The sequence below is a fragment of the Protopterus annectens genome, chromosome 14.part0, assembly GCF_019279795.1.
Source record: "Protopterus annectens isolate FY-2018-M chromosome 14.part0, PAN1.0, whole genome shotgun sequence".
Classification (NCBI taxonomy): domain Eukaryota; kingdom Metazoa; phylum Chordata; order Ceratodontiformes; family Protopteridae; genus Protopterus; species Protopterus annectens.
Genome location: NC_056748.1, coordinates 876715147 through 876740102, shown reverse-complemented (window position 1 = coordinate 876740102; position 24956 = coordinate 876715147). Strand labels below are relative to the sequence as shown.

General features: G+C 43.7%; 1 protein-coding gene across 5 annotated transcripts in view; it reads right to left on the bottom strand.

Annotated features, from left to right (window-relative positions):
- The window catches only part of TBC1D12 (TBC1 domain family member 12), a 1516811-nt gene that overhangs the window by 672817 nt on the left and 819038 nt on the right, over positions 1-24956 (bottom strand). For all 5 annotated transcript variants that reach the window (XM_044056656.1, XM_044056658.1, XM_044056657.1 and 2 more), the window contains one exon: positions 22329-22444. In XM_044056656.1, coding sequence (XP_043912591.1) covers positions 22329-22444 — 116 coding nt within the window. The remainder of the gene's footprint in view (positions 1-22328; positions 22445-24956) is intronic.

Sequence of the window (24956 nt, the reverse complement as noted above, 5' to 3'; positions counted from 1 at the left end):
CTTGATTACCATACCAATTACACATTTGCATTTCTGAGTTCCTTATTTTCTTTGCCAATGGCTTGTTCATACAGAGTTGAACTGAGACGGGCTAACAGCCACAACTTTGTACTGAGATACCAGACAAGTAGAGGCCTCTGAGCTTCCTAAAACCCATAAGTTGCCCGTTTTCTTGATTATTTTTACTACTAATTGCTTATTCTTTATTCTTACTATTTATTGCACTTATTGTCTGCTCCCTACTCTTTTACTGCATTTTATTACTAAAAACAAATCTGCATTGTTGTACTGCAATTGTATGCCTTACTGGGCCTGCTAAATCACTTTTTGTTACTGTTTTCACTGTTTGCAAAACTTTGCAATTTTCACAATTCTCACTGTTTGCAAAGTATTTAGTGGAATTTTTCTCTGTTTGTAAAGCATCTGTCTGTTCTGACCCCCCCCCCCCAGAAGTGTGTTAAATAACTGAATTGTTTGTAGTTAAAAGCATTTTTAGAGTCTCCAGTCCTTGCTCTTTTTTGCTGTTTTAAACATTTATTTAGTGTCTCTCTGCTGTGGTAAACATTTCTTTAGTATTTTCAGCCTAAAATAGTGTAGCTAGTAGCTGTAGCATAGTCCAGATACAGGTTTGCTGCATCTGGGCCTGTGTATATGGTTGTCTGTTCTGAGCACATTTTCCAGGCCATCTTGGATTGGAAAGGGCCCTTTGCACTCTAGTGAGGGGATTGTGCCGATTTGGTACCTGGCTGGTCTAGGGCTTGGAGTAAGCACCTCATTAATTCTTTTGAGATTTCTTTTAAAAAGTTGTTTTAGGTTTTAACCTTCTGGTAAGCGCCACCCTTGAGTTGGTTTTTGCTTGCTCATACCGAGCTAAACTGAGAAGGGCTACCAGTCAAAACCCTGTGCTGAGATAACAGATGACTAGAGGCCTCTGGGCTTCCTAAAAAACATAAGTTGCCTGTTTTCTTGACTATTTTTACTACTTATTGCTTATTCTTACTACTTATTGCAGTTTTTATTGTGTGGTCCCTCTTTTATACTGTATTTTATTACTATAAACAAATCTCCACTGTTGTACTGCAATTGTCTACCTTACTGAGCCTGTTAAATTGCTTTTTGTTACTGTTGTCTCAAATTGCAAAACATTTTGCTATTTTTACTGTTTGTAAAGTATTTACTGTAAATTTTCTCTGTTTGTAAAACATCTGTTTGTTTGTTCTGACCCCCCCCCCCCCAAAGAGTGTATTACACAACTGAATTGCTTTCAGTTAAAAAGCAATCTTTAGTCTCCTGGCTCCTTTTTGCTGTTTAAAACATTTATTCAGTATCTCACTGTTGTTTTTCTGCTGTGGTAAACAAGAAGTTATGTACTCACCATAACGTTCGATGTATGTAATCCATCTCGCCTCACATTCTTACCCATGGGTTCGGAGCCGAACCTCGGCTCCGACTCGGCCATACTCTAGCTCGAAGTCTTTCAATTGGCTGGGGTAAGAGGTATCCCATGCTGCACTGCTTTCTTTCCCCAGATCTTGTTTGCTGCAAGCTCACTCACTCAATCACTTTATCACTCTCCCTCCATACACATAACACACAAAAAAGGAAAAAATATTCCAATAATAAAAGGAGTACTGAAACCAGAACTGACCTCTAGGTCCTCCAGGATGGGAGAAGGCGGGAGGGTAAGTAAGAATGTGAGGCGAGATGGACTACATACATCGAACGTTATGGTGAGTACATAACTTCTTGACGTTATGTAGTCCAATCTCGCCTGCATTCTTACCCGTGGGACAGTGTCCCCAGCACCTGAACCCTGGAAGGCTCAGTGGAAAATACTCCTGAGCACTGTGGAACCAAAGGAAGATCTGCCTCTGGATACCAAATCCAATTTGTAGTGAGTAATAAAGGTGTGAGGAGATGCCCATGTAACCGCAGCACAAATTTCATCCATAGACATCCTGGCCTGAAATGCTGTAGAGGTAGACATAGATCGGATAGAATGAGCCTTCACTCTAAATGGTAAATCCTTACCACCTGAGGCATAAATGAAGGAAATACAACTAGAGATCCATCTAGACAAAGTCACTTTGGTAACAGGAGACCCAATCTTATTTTCTGAAAATGAGACAAATAGCTGATCTGATTTTCTAACATCCTTCGCTCTATGCAGATAAAAAACGCAACTGCGTGTGAACATCCAGTTGGTGAAATTTAAATTCTTCCCTATTACAGAACTCTGGAAAAAATACGGGCAGTTCAATGGATTGGTTGAGATTACTAACCAAAGCCACTTTTGGCATAAAGGAAGAGTTTGGTCTGAGGGAAACCCTGTCCCTGTGAAAAATCAAGTAAGGCGGTCTTGATAGACAAAGCTTGGAGCTCCGAGACACATCTAGCCGAAGTGATGGCTACCAAAAAGATAGTTTTCCAAGTCAAAAATTTTAGTTCACAAGTAGTTGCAGGCTCACAGGGGGAAGAGGTGAGACATTGTAGCACAAAATTTAGGTCCCAAGGCATGACTGGGTCGAAGACTGGAGGGCGAAGCAGCATAGTGCCTTTCAAGAATGCCTTACAAAGTCTATGCGCCATTAGACTGGGTTTATTAGCGATGTGAAAAGTGGAAATAGCGGCCAACTGTACTTTAATGGTCGTGGCTGCTGACCCCTGATTGAAAAGCATGGAGAGAAATTCCAGAACTGAAGAAATTGGAGCTGTATAAGGATCAAATTGTCTTGCCTGAGCCCAGATGGAGAATCTTTTCCATTTACTGGAATAAATCTTTCTAGTCGAAGGCTTATGGGAAGAAGACAGAATATGAATCACTTCCGGAGGAAAATGATGAAGCCTGACTAGTGATGGAAGTGGAGTAGCCAGGCTGTCAACCGGAGGGTCTGAAGAAAAGGATGGAACTGCCCTGACATAAGAGTCAGAAGATCTGGCTGTGGGTCCAGAATCCAGGGGGCGTCCATGAGATAGGGATGGAGAAATGGGAACCATATCTGATGAGGCCAGTGTGGAGCAATCAGAATTATTCTGCTTCCCAAGGACTGCGCTTTCTGAATAACCTTTGTCAACAGAGGAACAGGAGGGAAGGCATAAAGTAGACCGGAGGGCCAATCGTAAAATACAGCATCCCTGGGTGACTCCCCTGGAGGGGGGATAAGGGTGAAGTAGCTGCTGCACTTGGTATTGAGGGGACTGGCAAATAGATCGCAGCAAGACTGACCCCATCAGTGGTAAATCTGCTCCACAACTTGACTGTTCAGGGACCACTTGTGAGGCATCAGAATAGCTCTGCTCAACCTGTCGATGATCACATTGGACTTCCCCGGAATGTGCACTGCTACAAGAAAATGTTGGGAAGACACTGCCCACTGGCACACTCGAATGGCCTCTCTGCAAAGGGGATACGACTTGGTTCCTCCCTGTTTTTTCAGATACCATACCACCGACATATTGACAGATTGAGTGTATTGCAATTGTCCCGAGAGGAAGAAAGCTCTGAAGTGCTTGCAACGCTAGTAGCACTGCTCTCATCTCCAAGATATTGATATGCAGATGTATCTTGTGTTCCTGCCACGTGCCTTGGACCATCCTGCTGAGATAATGCCCCCCCACCCCATCTGGGAGGCATCCGTGGTCACTGTGGCAACAGGAGGGGATGGGACAAAGGGTTTTCCTGCATTGAGGTTGCTGGGGTGAGGCCACTAGCGTAGATCTTGCTTGCACCTGTCTGTGATCATTATGAGATGAGAAAGCGGAAGATGCTGTAGAGACCACTGGGTGAAAAGCAGCCACTGAAGGAGCCTCATGTGAAGCCTCGCAAGAGGAATGAGCATAATTGTTGCAGCCATAGTCCCTAACAATTTGAGAACTGTTTTTGCCTTCACTTTTTTTGAGGGAGCACATCGTATACTTGTTGTTGCAAAACTTGAATCCTTTCTTGTGGTAAAAATGCCCTCATGAGCACGGTGTCTAACTCGGCGCCTATAAAGGTGACACTCTGCGAGGGCAACAAGGCAGACTTTTCCCAGTTTAGAGTGATACCCAATTGTTGACACAGCTTGATAGTGGTGTCTCTGGTCTGTAGTAGTAGATGCCTGGTGGTGGCAGAAAGGAGCCAGTTGTCCAGGTACGGAAACACTTGGAATCCCTGACGTCTGAAGTGAGCCGTCACCACTGCCCTACATTTGGTGAACACCCTGGGGGCTGTGGTGAGACCAAAGGGCAGGGCACGAAATTGAAAATGACTGGCTCCCAACCAGAAGCGTGGATGATTTCTGGATGCCCTGTCCATCTTTATGTTGTAGTAAGCATCCTTGAGGTCGATGGAGCACATCACACTTCTTTTCCCAACAATGGGAGAATAGATTGCAACGTGACCATTCGGAACTTGGACTTCTTCATGTGGTGGTTCAAGTGGCTGAGATCCAAGATGGGTCTCAGGTCCCCTGTTCTTTTCGGCACCAAAAAGAATCTGGAGTAAGTCCCTAATCCGATCTGGTCTAAGGGGACATGCTGGATGGCTTCTTTTTCTGGCAGCTTTATAACCTCTGAAGCTGCGGAATCCCTTTGATTGGGTGGAACATCTGGGATTCTTTTGATTGGTGGGGGGTGGGGGGGGGAGAAGGGAATGTGATATCCTCCGGAAATTATTTTTTAATACGCACTGGTCCTGCGTTATGTCTTGCCAGGCTTCTGGGTATAGTGAAATGCGACCCCCGACAGGCTCCAGAAATGCACAGTCAGGCCTCCCATCGGGAGCGCTGGTAGGGAGAACCACAAAAGGAATCACGGTCTCCCTGGTTACACGGGCCTCCTCTGCCTCTAGGGCGGCATCTACCTGAATTACTGCCCCCTCCCCTGCCTCTGGAGGGGGAAATCACTTTGTGCGTCATGAAAAAAACCTCTGCAATTTCTTGAACCACGTTTTACCACTCTTTCCCACTCTTCTCGACCTTGGAATAAGGTCTACATGGGATGGAAAAATGGACTCCCACGGCAGACAGTTTTTCCCTCTTGCTCGCACCTAGTGAGAGTGTCTTTCACCTTGGTTCCGAACAACGATGAACCATCAAACGTTGGTGAATGTAGACTTGAAGGCCTCAGCGAAATTACAGAGGCGCATCCAGGAGTGCCTCCTGAGAGAAACTCCGGAACTCGCTGTCCTACTCGTTCCTTCGGCTGCATAAGAGATCAGCCTCATGGAGGAGTTAGCAATAGAATTTAGGGTAGACATCTGAACGTTGATTTTCTGAGCGACTGCGTCAGAAACATTACCCTGCAGAGCATCTCCCAGCTCTTTCAGGAGATCTCTTTGGAGCCGTGTAAAATGTGACAAGTAATTCGGCGACCGCAGTGTAAAGGCCGCTGAAGAAAACATACGCTTCCAATACCAGTCCATGGTCCTAGACTCCTTGTTAGGGGGATGGACGGTAGATGAAGTCTCAGCCAGTTCCTTCTTGGTGGCCGCTGCCACCACCATGGCATCTACTGGAACGCCCTTCGTGAGAAACTCTTTGTCAGAGGGGGCGGACAGAAATTTGTTGAGTCTCCTGGGGACTGATTCCACAGTGTCAGGGGTTTCCCACACCCTCCGACAAACTAGATCCAGGAGTTCATCGAAGGGTGGAGAGACCCAGGAGGCAGAGAGCTCAGCCCCAAAGGCCTTCAGGAACACAGACTCCTCCTCGGAGGAGGGTTTAGAGGGCCAGTCGCCTCTCTGTTTCAAGATCTCTAAGATATCAGAGAAAGAGATATCCTCAGAGGACGACTTGGCGGATCCCTCTGATTCCTTGAGGTCGGTGTCCTATGTGAGAGACTCTTCCTGGGAGTCGATGTGCTTCCTCTTGCACATTCTTTTTCTGGGTGGCTCCTCAGGCAAAAACTCTGGGGGGCCCTCAGAAATTTGGGGACCATTCATGGAGGTATCATGAGGCCTTGGGTCTCTGCTGTCCAAAGATAGAGGGCGATCAGAGACTGATACTGGAACTGGAGGGGGGGGGTAGAGTGTCAGTGCTGTATGATGCAGCTGAGGACTTGGCCAGCATGCTCCGCATGACCTTGAAAGCTGGTCCCCCAGGCTCCGAGGATCGACCAACCGTGGAAGACCTCAGAGCAGAAGGGGCAAGGTCCAAAGCCAAAACAAGGGTCAGGCTCACCTGAGCCGAAGCACCGAGAGGGAGGCTAGGAGCTGAAGAGCATCCCGAGAGCTCCCCCTCTGGTTCGACCGAGGAACCATGAGTCCTGGACCCCATGGATGGAGCCGATGGGGTCGGAGCCAAGATCGGAGCCGATAAGCCAGGATGGGCTATCGGAGCTGACCTAAAAGCATCAGACGGTGCCGACCACTCTGGCTCCGAAGGCTGAGATTTGCTCGGAGGTATCGACGATGGATGGGTGACGGGCTCAGGAGCCGACTGGGCTGGAGCCGAAAGCAATTTAGCCAGCACCAGTGATTGAATCAGTCTCTGTACCACTCTATCCACATCAGAGAGTGTCCTGGAGGACCTAGAGGACAAGGTAGGAGATCTAGACCTCCTCTCAGAAGGAGACCTGCGAGGAAGAGAAACTGGTCTAAAAACTGGAGACTGGCTCCGAACTAGTATCTCCGACACTGGATCCGAGAGGCTGGGAGCCGATGTAAGTTCTGTCGGTTGACAAGCTTCCTTTGGCACCGAAGACAGTGGAGCTGAGGATGCCACAGAAGACTTAGTAACTTTCTCCGGAGGCTCCAATAAGACAGACGGAGCCGGAGATCGTTTTTTTGCTTTGGATGTTTTGTCTCTTTTAGAGGGAGAGGACTTAGCACTAGAAGACCTCTCCAAATCTTCCTCGAAAGAAGCTTTCAGTAGTCCCTTCAGAATTAGTTTGTTCTTCCTTTCTTGAAGAACATGAGGGCTGAATGCGTGACAGAACGCACAAGACTCCTGAAGGTGTATAGCCCCCAAACAATAAACACACACAGAGTGCCCATCAGTAATCGACATCTTGTACCCACATTTACTACATTTGTTAAAGCCCGAAGGCTTATGTTCTTTTGTATCCTTAGATATGGTCGGCAGGATATTAACACAACACAACAGTAAAACAGACACCTGCAACAAGCGCGGGAACTAAACTAATAAACTACAGACACTACACAAGGACCTCTAACTCAAACGGTCCTGACAGGAAAACAAGGGGAAGGACTAGGTCCTCTAACTTAAATGGCCCTAGCCCAGAGGGGACAGGTACCTAAAACAAAAACAAGCACAGAAGGGAAAAACAGATAACCAAGGGAGGACTAAGTCCTCTAACTAAAACGAGCCTAGCCCGTTGGGAGAGAGCGGACGGGATACCAGACAAAAAGTAGACAAATGCTACAAAGGCTGCACAAAAAATGCTTCCACAAGCAACAACACACACACCTAGCTATGAAAATAGCTTTTGGATCAAAATTTTAGTCAAGAAGACAAAATGTTATACTTAGCCACAGCCAAGAGCGAGACCACGTCTGAGCTTACGAGTGGCAAATGAGATCTGTGGAAAGGGAGCAGTGCAGCATGGGATACCTCTTAGCCCAGCCAACTGAAAGACTTTGAGCTACAGTATGGCCGAGTTGGAGCAGAGGTTCGGCTCTGAACCCACGGGTAAGAATGTAGGCGAGACTGGACTACATAACATCATTTATTTAGTGTTTTCAGCCTAAAACAGTGTAGCTAATAGTTGTAGCAGAGTCCAGATGCAGGTTTGCTGCACCTGGGCCTGTTTGTTTGTAGTGGCTGTCTGTTCTGACCACATTTTCCCAGCCATCTTGGCTTGGAAAGAGCCCTTCTGCACTCTAGTGAGAGGAATGTGCTGACTGGTACCTGGATGGTAAAGGTTGGCTGGTCTAGGGATTGGAGTAAGTACCTCATTGGTTATTTTGAGCTTTTCTTTAAATTTTTTTAGGTTTTAACCTTCTGGTATTTAAGCCCCACATTTGAGTGGGTTTCTGCTTGTCTATGTATCACTCAGCACCTCACATTGCCGCACAATTGTGTGCCATAGCCAGACAGATCTTCTTCTTCTTCTTTCGGCTGCTCCCGTTAGGGGTTGCTACAGCGGTTCATCTGTTTCCATTTCTTCCTGTCCTCTGCATCTTGCTCTGTCACACCAACCACCTGCATGTCCTCTCTCACCGCATCCATGAACCTTATCTTAGGCCTTCCTCTTTTCCTGTTACCTGGCAGCTTCATCCTTAGCATCTTTTTCCCAATATTCTCTGCATCTCTCCTCAGCACATGTCCAAACCAACGTAATCTTGCCTCTCTGGCTTTGTCTCCAAACCTTCCAACCTGGGCTGACACTCTAATATACTTATTCCTAATCCTGTCCACCATCGTTACACCCAGTGCAAATCTTAACATCTTTAACTCTGCCACGTCCAGCTCTGACTCCTGCCTTTTTGTCAGTGACACTGTCTCCAACCCATATAACATAGCTGGTCTCACTACCCTCTTGTAGCCCTTCCCTTTCACTCTTACTGGTACTCGTCTGTCACAAATCACTCTTGACACTCTTCTCCACCCACTCCATCCTGCCTGTACTCTCTTCTTCACCTCTCGCCCACTCTCACCATTACTCTGAACTGTTGATCCCAAGTATTTAAACTCATCCACCTTCGCCACCTCTACTCCCTGCATCTTCACCCTTCCTCTATCCACCCTCTCATTCACACACATATATTCTGTCTTAGTCCTTGCTGACCTTCATTCCTCTTCTCTCTAGAGCATATCTCCACCTCTCCAGGGTCTCCTCCACCTGTTCCCTACTCTCACTACAGATCACAATGTCATCTGCAAACATCATAGTCAAACGGGACTCCTGTCTGATCTCGTCTGTCAATCTGTCCATCACCATTGCAAATAAGAAAGGGATCAGAGCTGATCCTTGATGTAATCCCACCTCCAACTTAAACGCGTCCGTCACTCCCACCGCAGACCTCACCACTGTCACACTACCCTCATACATATACTGTACCTCTAAGGACCTAAACATGGTATGTGACATCAATAGAACCTGCTGGAGGGACATACTTGTTTCCCAGAGGTTACCAAACCTTTGGAATACACTTCCACTTCACGTCAAACAGAGCACCTCACCTCTTCAAATGCAACCTGGATGATTAGAGGGGTAGCCATAAATTCACCCTGGGGGTACCACCTGTGTCCCTCTTAGACAGGGACAATAGGTGCTGATCATGGTAACAAGGGTAAATTTGGCTGGGCTTGTAAGGGCCCTCGAGCCATTAGCCTAGTAACTTCCCATGATCCTAAATATAAAGCAAGTAAGAGACAGGAAAGAGGACACCCCTGCCTGTTTGCCATGTTCAAACACAACTTATCAGAGAGGACCCTCCCACTTTAATGCTTGCCTCCGATCCTTCAAATATCCTCTTAATCTTATTACTGTTATCAGGGAATGCAAATGCTTCTATTGTTCTTCTCATAAAATCCCAGCTTACTCTGCCGAATGCTTTATCTGCATCAAGACTCACCAACAGCAGTGGTATTTTCTTACATTCTGCTTCCCTCCGGATCATCACTGTACTATTAACGTTAAATGTTTGCCTCCCCTCAACAAAAGTACAATGACCGACATCTATCAATTATGGTAACACCTTTGCCATTTTTTTATCTACTATAAACATAAACACTTTATAGTAATGGGTTAAAACTGAAATGGCACTATATGGACCTGAGTCTGGGTCTTTACAGTTTTTAGGAAACACAGCCACCACAGCTTTCTTCCAAGATGTTGATACTTCCCCTCTTATAAAATATTGTCAAACAAAATCTTCCACATATTTACCACTTTCTTCCCTTCGAACTTCCAAACTTCCAGAGGAATACCACCAATTCCTGCAAACTTTCCTAAAGATTAGTTATACATCACTGTTATCTCATCTCCTCCTATCTTAGCTGTTAGTTGTTTTGTCTCATTTACATCTAGCCTTTGCATAATTAAGTCTTCCACAAATATTTAAATTATACTCTTTCTTGATTTCCACATTTCTCTGATTTATAAAAATGTTCATAGAATTTCTAAAATATCTCTAGTACCTCTACATGATTTTTCTTGCTATAGGCTCCCAAAGTTTGGTAACAACCCTTTCTGCCTTCTGCTGCCTAAGTTGTTGTTAAAAATCTTTGTGCTCTGGAGTTTTTATTAAAAAATGGTGCTTAACAGCAATCTTTCTAAACTCATGCATATTATCCAAATATTCCTTTATTTTCTCTTTAGCACTTTGCATTGTACCTCTTCTTGGTATGCAAGATTTCCCTTATTCTGCAACGCATTACATTTTGTCAGCCCTTCTACATAATTCCTGTTATTTCTTTTATTTCTACCCTCTTTCTAAACACCATTTTAATATTATTCCACTTACTAGCTATAACTTCTGAAGAAGTTTCCATCTTCCCTAATAACTCTCGAATAATTTCCACCACCCATTCCTTAAATTCATCTCTTTTAGCTGGTAGGTGGAAATGTGCCAGATTATCACTTTTACTTCATTAACCTGCATTTTTATTTTCATTTTACACAATCTGAAAGCGTTATTAGATGTGTATCAAAGCTTTCAATTAATGCACATCTTCCTATGAAATATAATTTCTATCTAGTCTAAGCCAGTTATTCTTCCTTGGGGATAACATATAAACTCTGTTTTACTTACTACTACTAAAACCACAACAAATATTTTCATAACTTTCTTCAGAAATCTCCCATGTTTTGTTATAGTTTCCCTTCCAGGCCACCCTGATACATCCTCAATATTGCAAACCAAGTTTTAGTCTCTACTTATAAGTAATATTCCTTGTGAAAGCCAATAATTTTGCCTCAAATTTTCTTAAGCTCCATAAAAAGAAATTTGTCTTCAACTTGTGGGTTACGGATCCGTATCGGATCCGAGCTGGCAAAATCACTAGCATCTGCTCTGAGCTCCAAGCTCCTCCCCTTACCCATAAGATGAGGACCATGTAGCTGCTGAACAAATGTCATCCAATGAGACTTTAGACCAAAAGGTTGCAGAAGTAGCCATTGACCTAGTGGAATGAGCTTTCACCTGCCCCGGAGGAGACAGACCTTTATCCTTATAGACTTAAAGAATGCATTAGGAAATCCACCTAGCAATAGTGACCTTGGAGATAGGTTTACCCAAAAAGGGTTTAGAGAAGGACACAAACAATTGATCAGATTTACGAAAGTCTTTAGTCCTGTGTAAAAAAAATCATAACTGTCTATGAACATCCAACAAGTGGAGTCTGCATTCCATTTTGTTAGAAAAATTAGAGAAGAAAACAGGTAAGTTAATGGTCTGATTTATGTTAACTTGTGATGCAACCTTGGGAAGAAAGGACAGATTGGTTCGAAGGGCAACCCTATCTTTATAGAAAATCACATATGGAACTTTTATGGACAAAGCTTGCTGCTCTGAAACCTTTTTAGCAGAGGTGATAGCGACTAGAAACTTTGTCTTCCAAGACAAAAACTTCAGATCTGTGGTTGCAGCAGGTTCAAAAGGCAGAGCGACCAAAGCTTGAAGAACCATAGCATGGTCCCATGGAGGAACAGGATCCTTGACTGGAGGACGTAACAGTAAAGTACCTTTAATAAAGGCTTTACACAGCCTGGAAGAGGCCAGAGAGGCAGAATTCTCACCCACGTGAAAATGAGAGATGGCAGCTAATTGTACTTTGATTTTTGTTGAAAAATATTGGCTAAGAAGTTGAGAATAGCAGAAATAGGAGCCGTGAAAGGATCTAAACTCCTTTGAGAAGCCCAAAAAGAGAAATGTTTCCATTTGCTGCGGTAAATCTTCCTGGTGGAAGACTTATGAGCTGCCAACAGAATAGACCTGACTGAAGAGGATAATCCAGCAGTCCTAGCAATCAGAGGAACTGGAGCAGCCAAGCCATGAGCTTCAAACTGTCCAGGTTCGGATGAGGGACACCTGAGGGGTGTGAAATAAGATCCTGAATGGGATCCAAGGCGGAGCCAGAAGATGAAACCAAAGGAAGGGAAACCATACCTGGTGAGGCCAATATGGGGCAATGCTCTCCAGTTGACGAGCTTTCTGTAGAAACCTTGGAATAAGAGGTACTAGAGGGTAAACATACAGAAGACCGGGAGGCCAAGCATGGACTAGAGCATCTATGGGGGACTCCCCCGGCTGGGGTTTCAGAGCGAAGAACTCACTGCACTTCGCATTGGAAGGAGATGTGAAGAGATCGCAGCAAGGCTGACCGCACTCCCGAAAGATTTGTTCCACTACTGAACGATTCAGACGCCACTCATAAGGCATCAGAATAGTCCGACTTAACCTGTCCGCTAGAAAGTTGGACCATCTTGGAATGTGCATTGCTATGAGAAAGCGACCGGTGGAGATCGCCCATTCCCACACTCTCATGGCCTCACGACAAAGAAGGTAAGATCTGGTCCCTCCCTGTTTGTTGACATACCAGACCACTGATATGTTGTCTGACTGAATTGCAGTGGTTCCCAGTGGAAGAAAGGCATGAAAGGCCTGCAACGCCAAAAGGACCGCCTTCATCTCCAGAACGTTTATATGCAAAATGGTCTAGACAGGATCACAGGCCTTGGACTGTCCTGCCCAAACAATGCCCACCCCACCCAAGTTGGGGGGCATCCGTGGTCACTGTGGCTTGGACGGGGGCTGGAAAAAAAGGTCATCCCTCCAAGATTTCTGGAGAGTACATCCACCACAGAAGGGATGACCTGCAGACTCGACTGAGGTGTATTGGATACGATAAAGGAAGATTCAACAGGGACCAATGCACCACTAGTGTCCACTGTAGTACTCACATGTGTAAATGGATGCAAGCAAGAAGCATTATGGTCATTGCCATGGAACCTAAGGCCCTCAGCACAGACTCTGCAGAGGGAAGATGAGAACGGTAGAGCAGGAAAACATGCATCCTCAGGTTTCGCACTCCCTCGTGGTCAGGAAAATTTTGTACTGTAGTGTGTCTATCCTTGTCCGTCCCAATGTAGTCTATCACCTGGACAGGATTTAGAAATGATTTGGATGCAATGATTGTAATCCCCAAATGAAGAGCAAGCATTAAGAAATAATCCCTGGTTTGAGAAAGCAGACACCTGGTGGGAGCTTCCCCTAAAGCCTCAGGTGAGCCGATACTACTGCCATCACTTTAGTGAACACCCTGGGGGCTGTGGTGAGACCAAAGGGTAGGGCTCGAAATTGGTAATGATTGACTCCTAGCCAGAAGCAGAGGAACCTCCTGGAGCTTCTGTGCATCTTGATATGATAGTAGGCATCCTGGAGGTCTAACGAGCACATCCAGTCACTCTCTTGCAGGTACAGCATGATGGACTGTAATGTGACCATCCGGAATTTTTCTTTGGCAACTGACAGGCTCAGGATAGATAGGTCCAGAATGGGCCTTAAGTCCCCCGTCTTCTTTGGCACCAAAAAGTACCTGGAGTAGATGTCCGATCCAGATTGATCTGGGGAGATGGGTTCAATGGCTCAATTCTCTAGCAGCTTAGAAATTTCCAGTGCTGCTGCCTCCCTTTGCATGGATGGTACATCTGGGAGGTGTTTGGGTGGTTTGGGAAGAACCACAAAGGGGACAGAGTATCCTCTGGATATGGTCTGATGCACCCAGTGGTCTGATGTTACGGACTCCCATGCCGCCAGGTGCAATGACAATCGATCCCCGACTGCCTCCAGAGTAGAGCAGTCAGGCAACCCCTCAGGGTTGCTGTCCAGGTCTGTCAGAGAACGGTTCTCAAGACCCAAAATTCCTCAGACCCCCTCTGCCTCTGGGGGAAGAACAGCCCTGAGTGTCCCGGGAATACTGTGACTTCCGGAACCACATCTTCTTTTGCCCTCTCTGATACCAGGAAAAGAATCTTTGAAGGTTCGAGAAGCGGATTTTGACAGCAGACAGTGTCTGCCCGTCTTTCTCAGTCTGGACCAAAGTCTCTTTAACGGTCTTACCAAACAGAGTAGAGCCGTCATAAGGGGTGCTGGCAAAGGACGCATTGAAAGATTCTGAAAACTGGCATAGTCTGAGCCAGGTGTTGCACCTCATGGACATGCTGGACCCAGCTGCCCTAGCTGCTCCTTCAGTAGCATAAGATAGGAGTCGCATGGACGCATTGGAGACTGCTTTTAAAGTGGCCATCCTTGCAGAGAACGTGTCTCTGTCCTATTATGACATGGACTTAGGGGGAGACTCAGCCAGTTCCTTGACCAGGTTGCGCTGTAGTCTCATAACGTGGGCCAGGTAGTTCAGCTCCCTGATGCATAAACCCACTTCCCTAAGCAGTCCATCATCCAAGACTCTTGGTGGGGGGATGAACAGAGGAACTCTCATGAGCTAGTTCCTTTTTAGTGGCTGCTGCTACCACCATAGCATCTACAGGGGAGCCGTTGTTCTACGCTGGTCTATCTGAGGGTGGACTCAAGATCTTATCTGGACGTTTCAGGATTGGTTCCAGTGTCCAGCTCCTTCCAGGCTTGTGAGGTGACCAGGTCAACCAGGGGATCTGCGGGAGGGGACACCCAGGAAGTAGATGGGCCCATGCCGAATGCCTCCAGGAACACGGATTCGTCAGAAGAAGGTCTGGGGATGGACCAACCTCCCCTCTGATGTAGGATTTCCATAATGTCTCCAAAGGAGACATCCTCAGGAGGTGATCTGGGGGAACCTTCCCCATCATCCAAATCCATGTCCTTGGTGAGAGACTCGGGGGAGTCAAAGTGCCTCCTCTTACACGTATGCTTACAAGGCATTTCTTTGGTGGGGCTCTCTGGGGGAACTCGCAAGCCACTTGTTCCTCTGGGGGAACGCCTGGGGCTCCTCCAGCACGGGCTGTCCCTCTGGTAAAATGATGGAATTTGTAGACAGAGCTGAGGGAGTCAGGGTGGTGGCCGAGGAAATAGTCAAAGGTCTCGATCCAGAGGAGAGAACCCTTTCTACCACGTCAAACACAGAGGGAGAACGAGCCTCTTGGGGGACCATTAAGGAAGCTGCTCCCCCTGGATCCAACGCGAGAATCGGAGATGATCCCAAAGTAGACGGAGCTCCGAGAGGGGCAACTTGGCCCGACAAAGTCAGAGCCGATGGAAAAAGTTCCGCACCCTCGGATCCGACACCCAGACTCCGGCTCCGAGAGCCACTTGGATCCAAACTGGTCGGATCTGACACGCTCCAGGCAGCTGTCGGTGTCAAGGAGACAGGTACTGCCGGCACCGACCCCCTGACTAAGGCCATCCTTGGATCCAAGTACTCCGAACCCGGTGGACGGATCAGAGAAGGAGAAATTGGTGTAAAGAAAGGAAGCGAGCTCCCCCCTCCAGAGGGAGAGGGGACTGCAAGATTCCCATCTGGATTGGAGTACGAATAAACCTCATCATTTTACCCATGTCAACTTCCGATAAGCTTCGAGTGGGCATCAATGAGGCCACGGACTCTGACCTGGCGGGTCGAGGAGCCAAGGCCCTAGATGAAGGTCATGTCTCCTCCGGCTCTGGGGAAAATTTCGGAGATCGGAGCCGAGAGGAGTCACGGATTCTAACCTGACTTTTGACGGGAGTAGAAGAGGGGTCTAGAGACCTCTTACGCTTTTGCTTATGCTCTCTCTCCTTATTTCTGCCCCTTCTGCGCTCCACTTCCACAGGCTTAGAAACAGGAGGTTGAGTCCCAGCCTGGGATGGAGGAAAAGCAAGGGCAAGACAGGAAGGAGAGGCAGCCACAGCAGCCGCTGTGACCAAAGCAGTGGAAGAGGAAGCTGCCTCGGTAGTGGGGAGAAGGCCTTTTCAGGGCCAACTTAGTCCATCTATCTTTAATAGCACGTGGGTTAAACCCTGTGCAAATGGCACAGTCTGTATTCAAATGTGCTACTCCCAAGCACATAATGCAGAGAGTGTGGCCATCGGCAGGTGACAATTTATGGCCACACTCAGTGCACCTTTTAAATACTAGCTTGGAATCAGCCATGTCACTAAATGCTGAACAACACACACAATCAGAGAAGGAAAAAAGAGGAAGAAACAAACCATTTCCAACTCTAGCCCACTCACCACACACTCAAGGCACACAGAACACTGGGGGGAGGGGAAGTAACACACTAACTAGTCTGACACTGAAAACTACTAAAAGACAGCTGAAAAGCCTTAAACATGACACACCAGCGAGAAGAGGAGGAGAGGGAAGCTAAACTAACAACTACACTCAAGAGATATAAGAAAAAACTCTTTACTTTACCAAAAGCCCAACTCACTAACTCAGAGCTCAGGATCACGATAGCTTAGTCAAGCCACGGCGAGATCTGGGGGTTGGAAGGTAGTGGAGGTTTATTATGGGTAAGGGGAGGAGCTTGAAGATCGGAGCAGAAGCTAGTGATTTTGCCGGCTCGGATCCGATACAGATCCGTAACCCACAGGCTGAAGACCAGATGAAGTAAACTAAACTACTTCAGATTAATAGTTTCCAGTGGAATATAAATACATACACCAGTGTAATCCTCCTTCCTTGCCAAAAGCCACTTACTACCAAAAATCTACCATTATTGTGTTTTTTCCTCTTCTATCACTATTGCAGTCACTCTAGCAATTAGTACAATTACTCCCCTTTTACTTTTTCCCTGATAGTCTACTGAATACCCATCATGAAATCCTTTATTTGTCAAATTCGTATGCTCATTTCTTCCCAAATGTGTCTCCTGCAGCATTACTATTTGCCTATATATGTAAGGACATTTACATCCCAAGATAATATGGATTGTTTAGCTGTTGTGGTTAAAAAAAAATAATAATTATATATATATATATATATATATATATATATATATATATATATATATATATATATACTGTTCCCATCTAGTATATGTGACAGTTTTTTGTTTTTTTTTTATACTTCCAATGTTGTATTGCATGCACATACTAATGTTTGTCAGGCTGATCTTTTACACAGTTCTCCACTGAATCTACTGTCACATTTTTAAGACTTTTTGTTAAGTAAATACATTTTCAGAACACCTCCATACCTTAAAATCTTCAAACAAAACTATGTACATCTTCAAAAAATGAAGTTTAGCCCTCCAGATAGCAAAAATGCCCCAAAATGACAATCACTGGTGTGAAGGCGATATCGCCAGCACAGCTAGCTGGAATTTTGTAAATAATTAGATGTCATTGGTGAATATCGAAATGATTTATATAAGATGCTTGTGTTACAAATATATTAGAACTGTATGTTATGTGTATATCAAACTGGTTTGTACAGACATGTGTTGAAAAGGTATTTTATAAAGTGTTTGTGTTTGAAATGCATCCACAGTGTGCCCTAATGGAAGAAAACAGAAATGTACATGCACTATTGTAACTGTCTAAATGTATATATTTTAGAAGTGGAAACTGGAGTACATGGTTAACTTTAGGCAAGCAAATTTTAGGAAAATAGCTGACATCCACATCCCATCCCCACCCCCCAGTAAGGAAACCTCTGTAAAAAACTTCTCCAAAGCCAACTTCATGCTATTTAAGTCAGAAATGACAAACATCATGGCACCCATGCAGATGGGAGCTGAAAGTACGACTTCTGAAACATACACTAAGGCACTGTATGACCACATCCACTCATGCATGAATAGTGCCATCCCAAATAGAACCAAGATGCTCTCCTCCAAAAAAGGGAGGCAGTCTGGTGGTCCCCTGCCATAAGCAAACTATACAACAGAAGGAAGAAACTGTTGCAGAAACGAGGAAAATCCCAGGATGCAAAAAAACTCCCTTACCAGCCTCAGTAAGAAGCTGAGATTCCTCATAAAATTGTCCAAAGCTAGTTACGAAAATAAAATTGCCAAAGATTCCAAAGACAGCCACAAGGCATTCTATAGTTATGTCAAGAAACTAAATGGCAATGCTCAGATCTGCTCTGAGCTACAACAGAATGGCATTAAATATACTGATCCCTAGGATATTGCCAATATCCTGGCAGATCGATTTAGTGCCAACTTCACCCCACCTCTCATCCCCTAAAGGGCTGATCTCAATACCAAAAGATTGCCAAATTCCGGTAAACAAGGCCACACAGGCAGAAACTGAACTCTCCAAAGCTAAGAATACAGCATTCATGGGACCAGATGACATACTGGGCTGTGTACTACATGAACTACAAAATGAACTGGCACCTCACCTAAGTGTCATGTTCAATCATAGCCTCACCTCAGGCTTCATGTCCACTGAATGGCACACAGCTACAGTTATCCCAGTCCACATGGGGAGATCCACCTTGGATCCCAGGAACTACCGTCTCATCAGTCTGATGAGCCTGATCTGCAAGGGCATGGACCGCATTATCATGGAACTTATAAACAAAGACATTGGCAACCTTCAAACACTAGACCCCACCCAGTTTGGGATCGTGAAGGGCCGATCTTGTCTCCTGAACCTGATTGACTTCTTCGAATCAGTCTCCAGAGCTGTGGACGATGGTAAGACGGTCCACACAGCCTATCTGGACCTCACCAGGGCCTTTGACACCATCCCCCACTCTGGAATCATAGATAAACTTACAAAGCTGGGCATAAATCCCTACGTTACTCGATGGGTTGCCAACTGGCTTACTGACAGAACCCACACTGTAAAAGAAGCCGACTCCAAATCCAGCTCCAGACAAATGACACATGAAGTACCTCAGGGTTCAGTCCTGGGACCGCTTTTGTTTGGCATCTACTCCTCTGAAGTACAGGCCAACACTAAGGGACTCTGGCTAACAAAGTTCGCCATGTACCCATGAATTACCACATAGGTGGCAGTACACTAAACACTGAAAGTGTGACGAGAGACTTAGGGACACAGGTGGACAGTGGTCTCACCTTCGATAACCACATCGCCACAACAGTCAGGAAATCCTTCTATGTGGCACATCTCATCACTAAGAGCTTTTCATCCAGAAAAAAAGGATGTCACTGTCCCACTGTACTAATCCCTCATTAGACCCATTATAAAGTACAACGACCCATTTGGTATGTACCTCAGAAGACATCTACAACAGCTGGAAAGGCTGCAGAAATACCTCACTAAAAGAATCACAGGCCTAAAGCAGATGCCCTATGCTGACAGACTAAAAAAACTCCAGCTATACTCTGTGGCATATCGTCTACTCAGAGGCGATCTCTGCTTAACATACAAGGACAAGTCAATCCCAGAGCTGTTGAATATGCTACACTTAAAGAAATCCCAATCCCTCAGAGTCACATGCTCCAGGGATCTAAACCTTGTCATCACAATGAACAAAACATGCTGGAGGGACAGGTTCCTGACCCAGAGAATCCCCAGACTCTGGAATAGACTACCCATACATGTCAAGCAGAGCGCCTCTTTGGCCCTCTTCAAAAGGAACCTTGATGATTGGATGGGAGATAGGAAATTCACCCCGGGGATCACGTCAGTAGCCCTGCTAGACAGGGGTCCAGGGAAGTAAATAATGTGGGAAGAAATAGCCAGGGAATTGTTATGGCTTGGCTTGTATAGGCCCAAGGGCCAATAGCCTAGTACCATCCTATGAACCTATGGTTGATTTTCTTTCCAGATGTCTAAATTTCTCCTTTGCTGGCATCCATGCAGTGTACTTACTAACCAGTAACTGAATTTTACTAAAGGTGACACTATCCCTGGATCTCATTTCTCAGTTTCCTTTTTCACACTAGGAAAGCTGGAATTAAGCTGTATGTAGCCATTTTTGACCTCACCCCCATACAGAGACAAATACTGAACCCTGAAAGATACCAAAAGGTCTTTCAAGAAAGGTGGACTTAAGACTGTTGCGATTTTATACTTTGTGTCCTACTAATTAAATAGCTACTAAACCACTATAGGGGCTAAGGGGGATTTGTCCAAGGGAAGAGAGTTAATGGAGTAGTGTAGAATGAGAGGTTGTCTTGAAAGCTTTTGATATGTCAAAGAAGTCTAATGCCAAAGGTAACTGTTATTTTTGCATTTGTGAATGGTGTTAAGGAAAGACAGAACAACATTGTCAGTGTTGTGGGAGGGTCAATATCTATGCTGGAATGATGAAATGAGATTGTTATTTAAATGATAGGTTAGTAGTTGAGTTTGTTTGTATTTCTCAAGGATCTTAGACAAAGGAGAAAAGATAACAATGTGTTGTGACAGGATATGACTTTTTTCCTAGGATGTAAGGAAAAGTTTTTTCCTGTGTAGGTCTGTTTATAAGGACAGATAGTGTAATCAATTGAATCAGCAGTGAGTTTGAGGTATTTTGTAGGAAGGTTGTATAGGGCTAAAGAGGTTGATTTTACTTTAGAGAAAGACTGATTTATCATGGAAGTTTGTACAAGCCGGAGAGCAAAGTAGCTAGGCATTGTTAGTAGGTAGATATCTGGTTGGTAGCATGATTTTAGGCATGTTTCTATGATTCCTAGAATATCAAGTGAGTACGTTGTGGTTTAGGTACACAGATCGGTTATCTTATTAATAAATTATGTGTTTTTTGTCAACTGTGATCCTATTATGTGCAGAACTTTAAAATGTAGGTGTTGGGTTTGGCTCAAGTATTGCCAGTAAACAAAATTACTATAAAGAAGGCTATGAGCTTTTGCAGAAGCAGTTTTCTAAGTTTGCGTAGCAGCTGTATTTTGTTAATTTGACTTCTTGGTTGCCAAGATATATACTAGAGTTTGTAGCACACCTCTCAACTGTCTAGATTTTCGCCTCATATTTTTGGTCTATTTCTCATAAAATTGTGGTTTCCTGGAAAATCAGTGGCAAATCATTGGGGATTGAATTCAGAAAATAATGCCAGACATTTGAGTTTCAGACCTCAAACCCTTCTGAAAATTCATGCTAATGCAAAACCTGTTATTCTATCAACTTTCTAACTTTGTAAGAGTAATATTTAAAAAACATTAATGCCTTTGCCCCCCGTTATTTATGGCTTTGTCCAGATTTCTTGCTCAAAGAGGTTGAGAGGTATGGTTTACAGATGTATTTTTCACAAAACAACCTGAAAAAGAGTACAAAGAAATAAATGCTGCAGAGAAAAAAATGATGTATTGAAGGAAGGATATTAGCTGATGTTACAAATTAGTTTGAGAAGCTAGAAGAGGCAGATGCACTATATACAGATATGAACACAATATAGGCAGGCAGATGTAGCTGGGAATGAAAGACAGATGGACGAGGAAGCAACAAATGTCACAGAGAAGAAGAACAAAGGGCATCAAGGGGATGATGGCAAAGACAGGTAAGAACAGTGTATAGCAATTTTATTGTTCAAAACCTACATGTTAAAAGAACTGCAGAAAGCACTAAATCAATCACACTAATGCATCTTTTTTAATCTAAAATGATAATGGAAAATTGTATATCTTACGATGTATTTCACAATACAGTTCTACACTATGATAAATGTTCAATAAAACAATTCATTTTTTTAAATATTTGTTTGGTACCTAGATACATATATACAAATACTTAATGGAAAACTGAAACTCTTAAAAATACCATTTATTATCATGAGAGAAATCTCTAAGGCTAAGGAACTCACTACCTTCCTTTCTGGGAAAAGTGCATTTAGCAGTAAGGTACACTAAAATATTTTAGAAATTAACAAACATTTAATCAGCAAAGTAAACAATACAAAATATGGAAACCAACTGAATTTTATTTAATGGAATAGTTTTATCTCCTCCTTCTGCTTCTTTTGCTCCAAAAATGTTAATAATTACAACAAAAATGGCCAATCCAATCACACTGTCACACCAACCTTAAAGCAATTCATATCCTCACATGAAATGAAGAGAAAATGTACTGATTTTTTTTTCCCTAAAAGAGGTGGTAACCTGGAGTTCATGGCACAGCAACCATTTGATACATGGTAATTATATGAATGTAATACCCTAATGCCAACCCTCCTCCCACACCAATGCACAGACTCCTAAAATGTTTGCCAATAAAAGGCTGAAATGTGAGAGTACATTTGCACAGTCATTTTTTTTTGTTATTCTTGCAGGATGTTTCTCTTTTCCAAGTGGTTGGGCAGCCAAGGAGTAAGAATATGCAAGTAAAGGGGATGATGGCAAAGACAGCATGGGGTGTGTCAAAGGCAGGGCTGCCACCCTGTAAAACCGCTTTATTCTGCAGTACTGTGTGTTGTCTGACAAGTAAAACTCATAGAGTCTGCTGTTATGCATCGTGTTATACATACCTGTAAGTTTATATATGCAGATTGATTTTATGCCATAACCTATACAATACATAACAACCTGAAAACAGCAATACTTACGCGGGACGATCTTCCAGAATAAGTGCTGTGGTTGAAAGTGGTTCAAATTCAAGGTTTTTCCGTCTTGACGACTGGGCCTGGGGCTTACATATCCTTCCTGTCCTAGCTTCATATTCCTGCATGTCACAAAATAAGCAAACTTTGAGCACTTCAAATGTAAATTTGTTTCACCACACAATTTTTGAAATTAAGTGTGCAACAAATTAACTTGTTCAAACAACATGATCAGAAATATTTGAAGGGAAGAAAATGAACTGAACTGACTGGGATAATTAAGCATCACTGCTTATACACTATTTTACCAGTCATCAGCTGCTGAAGTAACTGTGCTTTGGATCTAGCTAATGAGGCAAAATGAGTCTCTACCTTCTGAAACATACCACCATAACAATTAATCCTCCACTACAAATGAAACGGTAACTAGGATGAAAGTGCTTTAAAGCAACAGATGTACCCAAGGCTAGGAATGCAGCAAGGAGAAAACAATCACAATACGTCATCAAGACAAAAAAAGTTGGCACAGTATCCAAGCTCTCTTTTAGTTTGAAAGACACACAGAAGTTAACAGTGCTGCACATAATAAAATACTACTAAACATGTGGTTGTCAAGTCAACACCATCTTTACTACTCATATATCAGTGTGTGTCAAAAATGGAAAAAAGACAGAATATAAATTAATTGTGTTACTTCCCAAAAATCAAAAATGAAATGTCAGTGCAACCTCATATACACATTAATGCAGTTTAGTGTGAGCACACTGGCAATGATACTTAAATTCATTTTGTCAGCAATCATTATTTAATAATAAAACTTGGGACATGCTGCATATTCTAATAAATAAGCACAAAGAATGGACTGTTGGACAGAATGAACATCTCTCACACACACACACACACACACACACACACACACATACACACACACACCTGTGATGCAGCATCATCTAGTAGTGGGATGTCGGCACTGAAACGTGCACAAAGTGAATAAAAAATGCACAGCTAGCAGGAGCTTTCACTATCCCAGAATGGAGTAAAAGGAAATATCCCTTCTTTTAAAACTAATGCTTTCAAAAGCAAAGGGCAGAGCTGAGAGAGAAGAGGGTGCTGAAATGTATGTCGGACAGATCTAAAAAGGCAGTTGTGTTGGAGGCTCTCACCAGTGACAGAAAATGAGAGACAGAGACAGTGTAACACAGACAGGGAGTATAATGAGGTCTAAAGACAAGGAAGCAGCAGAAAGTGGGTATAAATCCAAGAGACTTCATGGAACTGAGATTCCAGAGTTCTGGCTTTTGAATAAAGAAAAGAAAAAAAAGAAGGAAAAAAAGTCTCCAGAGGGCAAAGGCCTTAATGCTGTCCCTGAATAATGAGTTTACAGACTATGCTCATTGTGTTATCACAGACAGTAGTCAAGTGAGTGTATGTACTGTCTTCTTAAGTGCTTTGCTGAATGGCTGGTATGCAACAGCACATTGTTGAAGACTGCATTTGAAGAGACAAGGAGTTGATGGGCTGCTTACAGTTTCAGTTCCTTCAGTAAATAAAACCATTAAACTCAGCTTCAAATTCTTTATTTAGAACACTGCAAGACACAATTGCGCATGTGTGTTTGTGCATAATACATATTTTATATATATATATATATATATATATATATATATATATATATATATATATAATTTACATACACAAACATATACACAAAGTACACACACTTTCTTAATTTTAGTCTTGGATTTTCTGATAAACTTTCGCTCTCATAATCAGATTTGTATATCTAATTTTGATTAAGGATTTTCATAACTTGATTTACTTTAATGTAGTCGACTATGAATGACTAAGCAGGGATCATTTTGCCAAATACAATCTGAATGAACTTTTAAATGTACAAAAGGGTACTTTCTCTACCTTTATTTTCAACTGAGGCAGACACACCCATTTATTTTAACTTACTCATATCTTCTTGCTTTATTTCACAGTACAACTGTATTAGCTTGACAGTTAAATTTTCCTCAGAATGTCAGAATCCAGCACCTTTATTACTTTACAGTGTGATGCCCCTGCGCCGGCCCAGTAATCAAGGAATTTGAAACCTCACCATTGGCAACAGTGAGGGACATACAACAATGGGAGGATGATAAGTACACACACAATAAAGTACAATTTCCCGTAAGAGCACACACAGATCACAGTCAGCCTGGGGCTATCTCCCACTTTCTCCAGATCCCCAATAAGACTCCCCACACTGGCACAGCTATAGGGTTAAGATCTCAGCTAAGGGGTCAAGCCAAGAACTCCAGCACCCTCTCTGTCCAACTAGTGCTTTGTGTCCCTGCCCAAGTAGCTGATACACACACACTTTGAGATTTGACTTATTTGCAAACACACACACACAGACACACACACACCTGGAGAAGGCTGACAAAGATTTACTAGCTATGTCCCTTTCTGCCCAGACAATAAGGCAGTTCTCACTGCCACCAACCCCTACTTATCAGCTACTTAAAAGGCCCTTACAAAGGGTGACTAATCCTACTGTGTAGTGCTACTATTATCCAAATGTTAAGTATAACCAAGACTAAGGCTATTTAGGAGTGGCCTGTACCGTGTCACCAAATACATATGCAA